This window comes from Lepus europaeus, chromosome 10 (genome assembly GCF_033115175.1).
Source record: "Lepus europaeus isolate LE1 chromosome 10, mLepTim1.pri, whole genome shotgun sequence".
NCBI lineage: Eukaryota > Metazoa > Chordata > Mammalia > Lagomorpha > Leporidae > Lepus > Lepus europaeus.
In genome coordinates, this window is record NC_084836.1 from 56,932,700 (window position 1) to 56,945,035 (window position 12,336).

The window sequence follows — 12,336 nt, forward strand, 5'->3', positions numbered from 1 at the left end:
AGAGAGAGAGAGGCCTTCCATCCGCTGGTTCACTCCCCAGTTGGCCACAACAACTGTAGCTGTGTTGATCCAAAGGCACGAGCCAGGAGCTTCTTCAGGTCTCCCACATGGGTGCAGAGGCCCAAGGACTTGGGCCATCTTCTACTGCTTTCCCAGGCCATAGCAGAGAGCTGGATCAGAAGTGGAGCAGCCAGGACTCAAACCGGTGCCCATATGGGATGCTGGCACTGCCGGTGGTGGTTTTACCTGCTACAACACAGCACCAGCCCCTGCTTCACTTCTGATCCAGCTCTCTGCTATGGCCAGGGAAAGCAGCAGAAGACAGCCCAATTCCTTGGGCCCCTGAAACTGTGTAGGAGACCTGGGAGACACTCCTGGCTTCAGATCAGCCCAGCTCCGGCCACTGAGGCCATCTGGGGAGTAAATCAGTGGATGGAAGACTTCTCTATCTGCCTCTGCCTCTTTGTAATTCTTTCAAATAAATAAATAAACCTTAAAAAAAAAAAAACCGAAATACTGAAAGGAACACTGCAAAATATTCATTATACAAAAAGAAGGTACTAGTTTATAGGGTGGAGACTACTAGTCTATATGACTATATAACGACTCCCCCAATTACCTCTCCATTTAAATTCTTACCATTTGCCCCTTCACTCACTAAATCCCACCCAAACTGCCATCCTTCTGTTTCGCAAACAATCCAGGTCATTTTTTTTTTTCCCCTATATCATTCTTGTCTCTAGGTCTTTGCAACTGCTCCTTCCTCTACTTGTAAGGCTCAAGGCTTGCTTCTTTTTATCACTTCTGCTTCACTTTGGTCTCAATGGAGGCTTTCCCTGGCTATGTTTCTCCTGCTAGTCATTCTATACCTTTTTTCTTTTAAGATTTATTTGAAAAGGAGAGTTACACAGAGAAGAGGAAAGACAGAGCCAAGGAGAGAAAGAGACAGAAGACAGAGATATCTTCTATCCACTGGTTCACCCTTCAAATGGCCAAATCCAGAAGCCTGGAACTCCATCCAGATTTCTCACATGGTGGCAGGGGCCCAAGTATTTGGGCCATTTTCTGCTGAATTTCCCAGGAGAATTAGCAGAGAGCTCGATCAGAAGTAGAGTAGCTAGGACTTGAACTGGCGCCCATATCGGATGCCAGCATTACAGGCAGCAGTCTAACCCACTGTACCACAACGGCCCCATTTTTTTATCTTATTACCTTAATCTTTTACTTCAGTGATCTGAATTATGCTGTTTACTTGTTAACTGGTTATTTTTTCTTTTAGAATGGGGGCTCCGTAAAAGTAGGAATGGTGTGTATCTGGTTTACCACAGAAGCCCGGGAGGCTGCAACAGTGCCTGGTACAAATAGGCACTTCATAAATATTTGTGAAATGAACGAAATCCATTTTTAGGTACTCTTATCTAAAAGATCAAATACCTGTACACTTACAGATAAGTTTGGAGCCACTTATTTATTGTTAGCAGAACAATTTAAGACGCCTTTAATTATAAGAGATTTAGAATATGTTGAATAAAGCTATCAAAGTGGCTGGACTTTATCTTTCGTCTCACAAGATTTACAAAGGCGGGGCGGGCATTTGGCCTAGCAGTAACGACACCCACGGGGATGCCTCCATTCCAATGCCTGGATTTGAGTCCTGACTTGACTCCTAATTCTAGCTTCCTACTAATGCACATCCTGGGAGACAGCAGGTGTTGGCTCAAGTGTTTGGGTCCCTGACACCCACATGGGAAACTTAAGATCGAGCTCTCAGCTTTGGTCTGGTCCAGTTCAGGCCACCATGGGCATTTGAGGAGCAAACCAGAGGACACAAGCTCAGTCTCTCTGCCTTTCAAATAAATGAAAAAATTTTAACAAAATAATAAAAAAAATCATAACAGCAGATTTCAATTGGGGAAAAAAAAATCACAGAATTAAAATTTTTAAGACAAAATCCACAGGCATGAATAATTAATGATAGCTTAATGTTATAAACTTCCTGATTGCATATTCACCACATTCACTTTTAAATATATTTTCTAAAGTGTTTCCAATCTTACTGACTTTAAACACACCTATATAAACCTTATCAACCACAGAACTTTCCTACATTTTCTGCATTTAAAGTTAGATCTTTAATGAAATATTTTGCGTATTTTTTTAACAATAGTCCTTTTGATCTTTCAATAGCTAATGCCTCTCAATACAATCTTCTGTTTTAGAAATATAATTAACTGGGGCTGGCACTGTGGCATAACAAGAAGCTGCCACCTACAATGCTGACATCCCATATGGTACTAGTTTCTGTCCCACCTGCTCCACTTCTGATCCAGCTACCTGCCAATGGCTTGGGAAAAATAGCAGAAGGCAGCCCAAGTGTTTGGGCCCCTGCTACCTATATGGGAAACCCAGATGAAGCACTTGGCTCCTGGCTTTGGCCTGGTCCTGGCCTGGTCCAGCCCTGGCCTTTGGGGCCACCTAGGGAGTGAACCAGAGGATAGAAGATCTTTCTCTATCTCTCCCTCTCTCTGTTAACTCTGACTTCCAAATAAATAAATCCATCTTTAAAAGAAAAAAAAAGAAATGTAATTAATTATGTTCTACATGCGACAGTATTATAACAAGTTCGTAATACACTAGCTGCTCTTATCCAAAAAGAGCTATATATTTCATGAGTATACAGATAGCCCTTTCTTTTAATATATAGCCATGCATTAGCAAAATTAAAAGATTCATGGGTGCTATAAAACATCTAAAAATTTTAAACAATAAAATAATAGCACCCATAGATACCAACACCTAATTCCTTACACACCCTACTCATTAGGTTCATTTTTGTCACAAGAATTACCTGATATTTTATAGTGATTGGGTTGATCAATTACCCGATTACATTTGCTTTTTAAATATTTATATATGCATATATAATAATGTATCTGGCTTTTAAAAATGAAATTAGTGACACATTACTTACCAAATATTCTTCTGTGCCATACAGAGAAACAAACTGCTCATCATCTTCTAATTCTCTAGCTGCACCAAAATCTGTGAGTTTGTACACCGACTGTCCATCCTCCCCTATGACTCGCATGATATTTCCTGGTTTGATATCACGGTGCACGATGCCATTCTCTCGGAGATGATTCATTCCACCCACTTCAACAGTAAGTGCAAAACAAAGGGAACCATAAATAGGTATCTATTGTTTCAAATTCATCCTCACTCAAAACTGGTCTAAGTTTTCCCATAAGTTGGTTCAAAGTTATTTTACTCAAAGAAGTAACAGATGGTATATTTATATACATGTATCTTTTTTTAAAAAAAGATTTATTTACTAGAAAGGCTGAGTTACAGAGACAGAGGGAGAGACAGACAGTTTCCATCTGCTAGTTCACTCCCAGATGGCTACAATAGTCAGGGCTGGGCCAGGCCAAAACCAAGAGCCAAGAGCTTCTACAGGGTCTCCCACATGGGTGCAGGGGTCCAAGTACCTGGACCATCTTCTGCTGCTTCCCCAGGCACATTAGCAGGGAGCTAGATTGGAAGAGGAGCAGCCAGGGACTTGAACTGGCACCCATAAGGAATGCCAGAATTACAGGCAGTGGCTTAACCTGCTATGCCACAGTGCTGGCCCCAGTATATATTTTATACTTCATGTTTCAGTTATAACGGGTTTTAGAATGGTAAAAATAAATATGGTCTAAGAGACTGTTCTTAAATACTAAGAAAATGTAACAATATGGTGTAGAGCACATGATTTTCTGAATTAGTTCTAGATATATATCTCTAAATCCAAGAACTATGAGTCCTAAGAAAGACGCCAATCTCTCACCAGTTTCACATTTCTTTACCTTGGGAAAAAATTTCCATAAAAAGATAAACTGGATTCAATACATAAAATAGTAAAAAAGCATAAGAGAGGGCAAAGTATCAGACTTGTTTCCATAAAGATAAATTTCTCAATTGCTTATTACTATTCCATAAAGTCTGTTTTCTTTACAAAGGGCAAGGTGAAATTACACTGCTTTAGCTAACAGGCAGTGTCACTGACTGAGAACTTGAAATACGTGTCTGACAGCTGATAGGTGAGTGTACACATTCAACATTTGAAGATAAATTGAAGAGTATTGCTGTATAAATACTAAAACCAATTATCTATAACTTCTATTTGATTAAACAAATAGCATACTATTGTGTTTCTCTTTCACTTTATCCTTGGTTAAACAGTTTCCATTAAGCGTCCAGCGTCAATCTCAAGAATTCCCATTAACCTTAGACCTTCTTTATCATTGGGCTTTTCTCACGGCTCAAATACTTCTAAGACAGCATTATTTCTTTAGCTGACACACTTTTTGAAAAACAACAGGCTTACCAAAATGCGATTCATATATGGCATTCATGTTTTTTAGTGTACAAGTTTTTTAGTATAGTCACAGAATCGTAAAACTATCACAACTAACTTCAGAGCATTTTCATTATGCCTTTAAAATACCTGTATACATTAGCAGTCACTCCTCGAACTGCTCCTCCCATAAGCCCTCAACAACCACGAACCTTTCTGTTTCTTTTTTTTTTTTTTTTTTGACAGGCAGAGTGGACAGTGAGAGAGAGACAGAGAGAAAGGTCTTCCTTTTGCCGTTGGTTCACCCTCCAATGGCCGCCGCGGTAGGCGCGCTGCAGCCGGCGCACCGCGCTGATCCGATGGCAGGAGCCAGGTGCTTCTCCTGGTATCCCATGGGGTGCAGGGCCCAAGCACTTGGGCCATCCTCCACTGCACTCCCTGGCCACAGCAGAGAGCTGGCCTGGAAGAGGGGCAACCGGGACAGGATCGGTGCCCCGACCGGGACTAGAACCCGGTGTGCTGGCGCCGCAAGGCGGAGGATTAGCCTAGTGAGCCACGGCGCCGGCCCGAACCTTTCTGTTTCTATAGGTTTGTTCTGGTTATTTCATATAAATGGAATGATACAGTATTATTGTGGCCTCTTGGGTCTGGTTTCTGTCACTGTAATTTTTTCCCAAAAGGTTTGTTTATTTGAAAGTCAGAGTTAGATAGACAGGAAGAGACAGAGAGATCTTTCATCTGCTGGTATCCTCCCCAAATGTCCACAACCACTGGGGATGGGCCAGGCTAAACCCAAGAGCCTGGAACTCCATCCAGGTCTGCCACATTGGTGACAGGGGTCCAAGCACGTGGGCCACCTTCAGCTACTTTCCCAGGCACAAAATCTGGGAGCTGGATCAGAAGTGAAGCCGCAAGGACTCAAACCAGCACTCATATGGGATGCTGGCAGGCAGCAGTTTGACCTTTTTCTGTACCACAGTGCTGGTCCCTGTATTTAAATTTTTTTCAACATATTATTTTCATTTTATTTGATGGGGGGAGAGAGAAGGGAGATATTGAGACTTTTTATTTGCTGATTCATTCCCCAAATGTCCACAACATGTAGGGCTATGCCAGGAGCTGGCAACCTCTGCCAGGTTTCTCATAAGGGTGATCAGAACCCAAGTATTTGAGCCATCATCTGCTATCCCTTAGGGTATGCGTTAGCAGGTATCTGAAATTGGAAGTGGAGGCAGGACTTAAACTGGCAGTCTGATAGGGGATGTAGGCATCCCAGCTGACACCTTAACTACTGCAAACACCTGCCCAGCGTAACTTTCAAGATACTGTCATTCTGTTTTCCAAAGTGACTATTACTTTACAATCCTACCAGTAACGCTGGAGAGTTCCAGTTTCTCCAAATCCTTGCCAACACTTATTTTTGTTTGTCTTTTTTGATTTTAACCATTCTGGTGTATATGAAGTGATATATTTTACTATGGTTTGATTTGCATTTCTGTAACGACTAACGATGCTGAATATTTTTTTATGTACTTTTTATGCACAGTATCTTCTTTGGAAAAATGTCTGTTCAAACCCTCAGCCCATCTTTAAATTGCACTGTCGAGTCCGGCGCTGTGGCGTAGCGGGTAAAGCTGCTGCCCGCAGTGCCAGCATTCTATATGGGGTTGGTTCAAGACCCGGCTGCTCAACTTCCGATCCAGCTCTCCGCTATGGCCTGGGAAAGCAGTACAAGATGGCCCAAGTCCTTGGGCCCCTGCACCTACGTGGAAGACCCAGAAGAAGCACCTGGCTCCTGGCTTCAGATTAGTGCAGCACTGGCTGTTGCAGCCAATTGGGGAGTGAACCAGTGGATGGAAGACCTCTCTTTCTCTCTCTCTCTCTTCCTTCTCTGTGTAACTCTGACTTTAAAATAAATAAATAAATCTTATAAAAAATTGCATTGCCTATTTGTCTTTTTACCAGATAAAAATTTATTATAAGACATAAGATTTGCAAACATTTTCTCTCATTCTATGGGTTGTCTTTTCCTTTATGATATTCTTTGAACTACATAAGTTTTTAAGGTTGTCAAAGTTCAATTTATCTATTTTTTTTAATCACTTGTGTTTTTGGTGTCATATCTAAGAAAGCATTATATTAAGGTCTTCAGTTTTAAATGTAAAAAATTTACGTTTTAATTCTAAGTGACTAAATCATATATATCTATAATTAGATAAACAAACAAACATACCCACATCTCGCAAAACAATTAAAAATTCAGATTCTGGTAGTCCATAGGCATTAGATGGCTCTTCTAAAACAGTATATAAACTCCCACAGGGACAAAACTCCATAATAAGCACTTTATGTCTTGTTGTTGTCTGAAAAAAAAAATCACTGATTAGGAATCAATACAAAATTATGTTTTGATCATATGCAAGTACTTATCTAATTTTATTTAAATGTTAAATCTGCTATAATGGCAAAGGCACTTTGAACTGTTTCACCTGGGATTCATTAAATCCTACTGACTATACAAATGTAACACTTAACATCTTTGAAATTCCTATTAAGAAAGTTGGATCTGGGGCCTGTGCTGTGGCATAGCAGGTAAAGCCACCACCTGCAGCACCAGCATCACATATGGGTGCCGGCTTGAGTCCTGGTTGCTCCTCTTCTGGACCAGCTCCCTACTAATGTGCCTGAGAAAGCAGCAGAAGATGGTCCAAGTCCTTGGGCCCCTGCACTCCCATGGGAGACCTCGAAGAAACTCCTGGCTTTGGATTGGCCCTGCTCCACGGCCATTTTGGGGAGAGAACCAGCAGATGGAAGATGTCCTGCTCTCTCTGCCTCTGCCTCTCTGCAACTCTGCTTTTCAAATAAATAAATAAATATTTTTTAAGTTGAGATTTACTTCTGAGGACAAACCAGTGAAAAGTGGTTAAATTTGACCTACAAAATCACTGCTACAATGTTACATCAGTCTTGTTAAAATTATATTTAATTTCCTATGCATAACAGTACACTTAGGCCAAAAGCTCTTCTAACAAATCTCTTAAAACATTTGAGATTCTGTTGAAATCCTTGCTTAGTATATACTAAGTTGATCTTCAGTATATGAAGGTAATTGAAAATGAAACTCGATAAAAGGCGGGATGGGAGAGGGAGAGGGGAGGGCCATGGGAGGGAGGGAGGTTGGGGGGAAGCCACAAAAATACAAAAGCTGCACTTTGTAAATTCACATTTATGAAATAAAAAAAAAAAAAAAAAACATTTGTGATTCTTCTCATGAGCACTTTCACTTCCAGGAATGGAGCCTCATTCTTAATAACAAAGGGTGGCAGAGTAGCAGCCAAGTTCTGGTCTGTTCATTTGCATCTGAGCTGCTGATTTGTTTTAAACTTTGATTTTAATGTACCATTTACTGTAAGATGCATTGTCAATATAACAACAGTTTTACAGAGAAGAAGAAATACTATCAAATTACATATACACAATGATTACTGCCTATTTTAGAAATTTGAAAATTTGAATGAGTCTTAAAATCTAGTATTCATCTCCACATCTATATCTTCTCTTGCTTTTCTATTTTTGCCTACACAGCCCCAAAATACTTTCACAAAATACTTTGAATTTTTCTGCTATTCAGCATTTATAAAAAAGGAAGTAACTGTAATAGAAAAAAGAAGTTGTTTTAAAATGATCAAATATGTTGACCTTTAAAAAATACCCACAATTCCAACACAGAGATAACCATGTTACTGTTTAGGTGTATTTCCTTTCAGTTTTTTCCCTATGGGTCAAATCATATTATATATATAGCTAACACTGTTTGTATTATACTATATATCAGGATCATACTGCATATTTTTGAAATATGATTATTTGAAAGGCACACACACACACAGAGGCAGAGATCTCCCATCTGCTAGTTTACTCCCCAAATGCTATGCCCCCAAAAACCTGGGTTGGGCAGGCTGACACCTGCTGTCAGGAACCCAATCTGGGATTCCCATGCAGGTGGCAGGAATCCAACTATTTGAGGCCGAATGCACTTTAGAAAGAAGCTGGAATCAGGAGTGGAGCCACGAACTGAACCCAGGCATTATGACACAAGATACAAGCATTCCAAGTAGCATCTTTACTGCTATATTAGTACTTGCCCTTGCAAATACAGTTTTAATCCTGATTTTCTTACATAACAGTAAATACAACCAAAGTTTGGTAAGTATCTATTAATATTTCACTATTGTGTCATGAAGAATTCACTTTATCCTTAGAGAAGCCTGGGGTTTGCCCTTGGACACAGGGAAGTGATCTCTGGCCCCTGAAATACACTGTTGGAGAGGAGTGTTTTTGTTTGCTGGACAGTCTATAACAATGCGATTTATGACGTGGGCTTTAGGACACATCCTATCAGTTCCGATCTCCAAAGGAAACAGGAACTACAGGACCTGGCCTGAACCTCAGGAAGGGCCTGAAGACGAATGGTCAACCATGTGCTCCATAAAAGATCAGCCCCAGAGGGCTGTCCAGGCTGCCAATACCCTATTCATATTGTCAGATACATGCCAAAAGGGTACCGTGTCACTGAGGACCAGCAAGCTTCACAGCTGGAGCCCTCTCATATTTTACCCTAAGTGTTTCTTCCTTTGGCTAGTTCTAACAAGTACTGTTTTGCTATAATACAATGGTAACACTTCCCTGCGTTCTGTGAGTCATTTTACATTCTAGCAAGTCATCAAAACTGAGTGTCAGGGAACCCACAAATCTGTAGCCGGCAAGTCTGAAGTAGAGTAGTCTTGGGTTCTCCTAAACTTGGGGATGGTGTCTGAAGTGAGGACAGTTTTGTGGGTACTGTCCTGACTGCAGTTTCCCAAATCCTTTGTAGCTGGTGTGGGAAGTCTTGGGCAGAGTTGGCGCTCTGAAAAGCTGTGCTTCACAACCTTGAGTCTAACTTTGGGTAACTATAACACATTCTAATTTATTCGACTTACTTAACTATTCCTTATTATAAACAAGGTACCAATTAACATATTTATGCATGTTATTTACATTTCTGATTACTTCCTAAGAAATAATCATTAAAAATGAAATCACTAGGACAGGGGTAAAAACTTCTAAAGTATTTTTCAAAAGATTATTTCACTGATTACTCATTTTTAAGTAGATTTCTTTTCCCGTTATTTCTAGATTATTTTTCCTGATGACATACTTACTTTTGCTATTTCCCTCTAAAATCAATTCTACCTTTTAGAAATGAACTTCACAGATTAACCTCTGGATTCCTAGACTGGTAGCCACAATCTATACTTTTTTTCTGATTCCATTCTTTTTTTATTTTTAAGATTTATTTATTTACTTGAGAAGCAGAGTTAGAGAGAGAGGTCTTCCATCCACTGGTTTACTCCCCAAATGGCTGCAACGGCTGGAGCTGGGCTGATCCTAAGCCAGGAGCTTCTTCCAGGCCTCCCACATGGGTGCAGGGGCACAAGGACTTTGGACATCTTCTACTGCTTTCCCAGGCCATCAGCTAGATCAGAAGTGTAGTGGCTGGGACTTGAACTAGCGCCCATATGGGATACTAGCGCAGCAGGCAGATGCTTAACCTACTACACTACAGAGTCAGCCCCTCTGATTCCATTTTTATGATACATTATTGTTACTACTATACCTATTTACGTATACTTGGGATAGACTATTTGGTTGTATGAACCCTAATTTTCACCATTTTCACCCATTTTTATATTAGGTTCTGTCTCCTGACCCATAACGGCTACATGATGACATGATTAACTAAAGGTTGATGACTTACCTCCTCTTCAATAGCAAATAATTTGACGATATTTTTGTGATTGAGCTTTTTTAACACTTCAAATTCTCTCATCTGAACATCCACTGGGCGAAGAAAGCTTATGTTATTAAATACTTTGATAGCAAATAAATCACCAGTTTTCTAAAAAAAAAAAAAAAGAGGCAAATATATTACTTATATATTGTAAAGAAGATAAAAAGGTACCATTTAAACTCATGATAGCAATTTTTTATAGAACATCAAGCACCTTCTAGGCATAGGTAATTTATATGAAGACCCTTAACTTTTTCTAAAAATTAAAATCAATCAATTGCTCAATATTTCCTTAATATGGTACTTTCTAAAGTAAAGAAAAGCTATTTTCTTTCAAATTATAAAGCTTTCATTATTTTTTAAAAGATTTTTTATTTTTATTTATTTGAAAGTCAGAGTTACACAGAGAGAGGAGAGGCAGAAAGAGAGGTCTTCCATCTGATGGTTCACTCCCTAATTGGCCACAACGGCCGGAGCTGCGCCGATCCGAAGCCAGGAGCCAGGAGCTTCTTCTGGGTCTCCCACGCGGGTACAGGGGCCCAAGGACATGGGCCATCTTGTACTGCTTTCCCAGGCCATAGCAGAGAGCTGGATCGGAAGTGGAGCAGCCGGGTCTTGAACCAGGCCCATATGGGATGCCGGCGCTTCAGGCCAGGGCGTTAACCTGCGGCGGCACAGTGCCAGCCCCTAAAGCTTTCATTATTAAACACTGATCTACACTTCAGTAGATAAAAGGTATAATAGCAATAAAACTGAAACCATCTTTTGGATAAGAAATAGAAAATGAAACTCATGAGAGTTATTCCAGGGCCTAATAATTGCATCAGAGTGATGGAAAACTATATATATGTGTATATATGTGTATGTGTGTGTGTGTGTGTGTATTTTAAAGATTTATTTTACTTATTTGAAAGAAAGAGTTACAGAGAGAGGTAGAGACAGAAAGAGAGGTCCTCCATCTGTTGGTTCATTCCGCGAGCTGTGCCGATCCAAAGCCAGGAGCCAGGAGCTTCCTCCGAGTCTCCCAGGGACCCAAGGACTTGGGCCATCTTCTACTGCTATCCCAGGCCATAGCAGAGAGCTGGATTGGAAGAGGAGCAGCCGGGACTAGAACCGGCATCCCTATGGGATGGTGGCGCTTCAGGCCAGGGCTTTAACCTGCTGTGCCACAGTACCAGCCTAGAAAACTATATTCAACCTATGAAATTTTTATTAATAGTACCAAGAAAAGTCATTAACTTTCCAGAAATCCTTCCTAGCTACAACAACGTGTGTGTACTGAGCAGGAGCTGCAGTGAGGTTAAAGGAGAATTTCTGCAGCTCCACCTTCACAGACCATCTCTGAAGCCTCAAAGGCATTTTCTCCTGTTCCCCACTGATTCCTGTGTACCTGCAGCACCCACTCTCCTGTCTCCTGGTCGAATGAATTAGATCATACACAGAATTAGAACTCACAGCTGCAGCTGGGAGGGAATCTCGATAGTACAGAACACATGCTTACATTCTGGGTATTCAGCACACTCTAGCAGTCTGAAACACTCTTCCTTTAGACTCTCTACCCGACCCTCCTCTTCCTTCCAATTGTTCTGATCAGCAAGCCCCTCTCTTTGGAGTTCAGACTGACTCTTCCCCCTGTTTGTTTAAGGCTGAACCCCCTGGAGCCACGCTGAGATTATCTTCTCTTTGTGCCTGGGATCTGAACGCGTACTTCATGGTTCCATCAGGATCTCTGCACTCTTCCTGCCCTGGGACCATCTCCACAGCTTTACACTGATTCACCACTTAGGGCCACCATGCTCCTCTTACCCCAGAACTGCATGATCCTTTTCTTAAGACAAAAATCAACTGCTCTATAACCTCATTCCTTAAGAACATTCTGTGAAGGCCACTGTTTATGGGGTTCCCCCTTGATCCTGGTCATGCTAAGCACACAAATATGATCCTTTCCATAGCAAAAGGACCACTGATCATTTTCAGGTAATATGAAAAGATAACAACAACATAAGCACAGTTCAATTACATTTTTTTCCATTTGGTCAAGATAAAGACACTGTCAAGTCCATATAATCGCTCAACAGGAATTTTTCTCAAGAACACTTGTCTGAAACTCAGTCTAAAAGTAGGAGAATCCTTAGAGCAGAGCAAGTAGGGAAAAATAATATAATGT

General features: G+C 40.7%; 1 protein-coding gene across 1 annotated transcript in view; it reads right to left on the minus strand.

The window, feature by feature from the left end:
* The window catches only part of TBK1 (TANK binding kinase 1), a 48,011-nt gene that overhangs the window by 30,387 nt on the left and 5,288 nt on the right, over positions 1 to 12,336 (minus strand). The window contains exons 3-5 of the mRNA XM_062203300.1: positions 10,137 to 10,277; positions 6,573 to 6,702; positions 2,972 to 3,153 (exon numbers count right to left, since the gene is read on the minus strand). Coding sequence (XP_062059284.1) covers positions 2,972 to 3,153; positions 6,573 to 6,702; positions 10,137 to 10,277 — 453 coding nt within the window. The remainder of the gene's footprint in view (positions 1 to 2,971; positions 3,154 to 6,572; positions 6,703 to 10,136; positions 10,278 to 12,336) is intronic.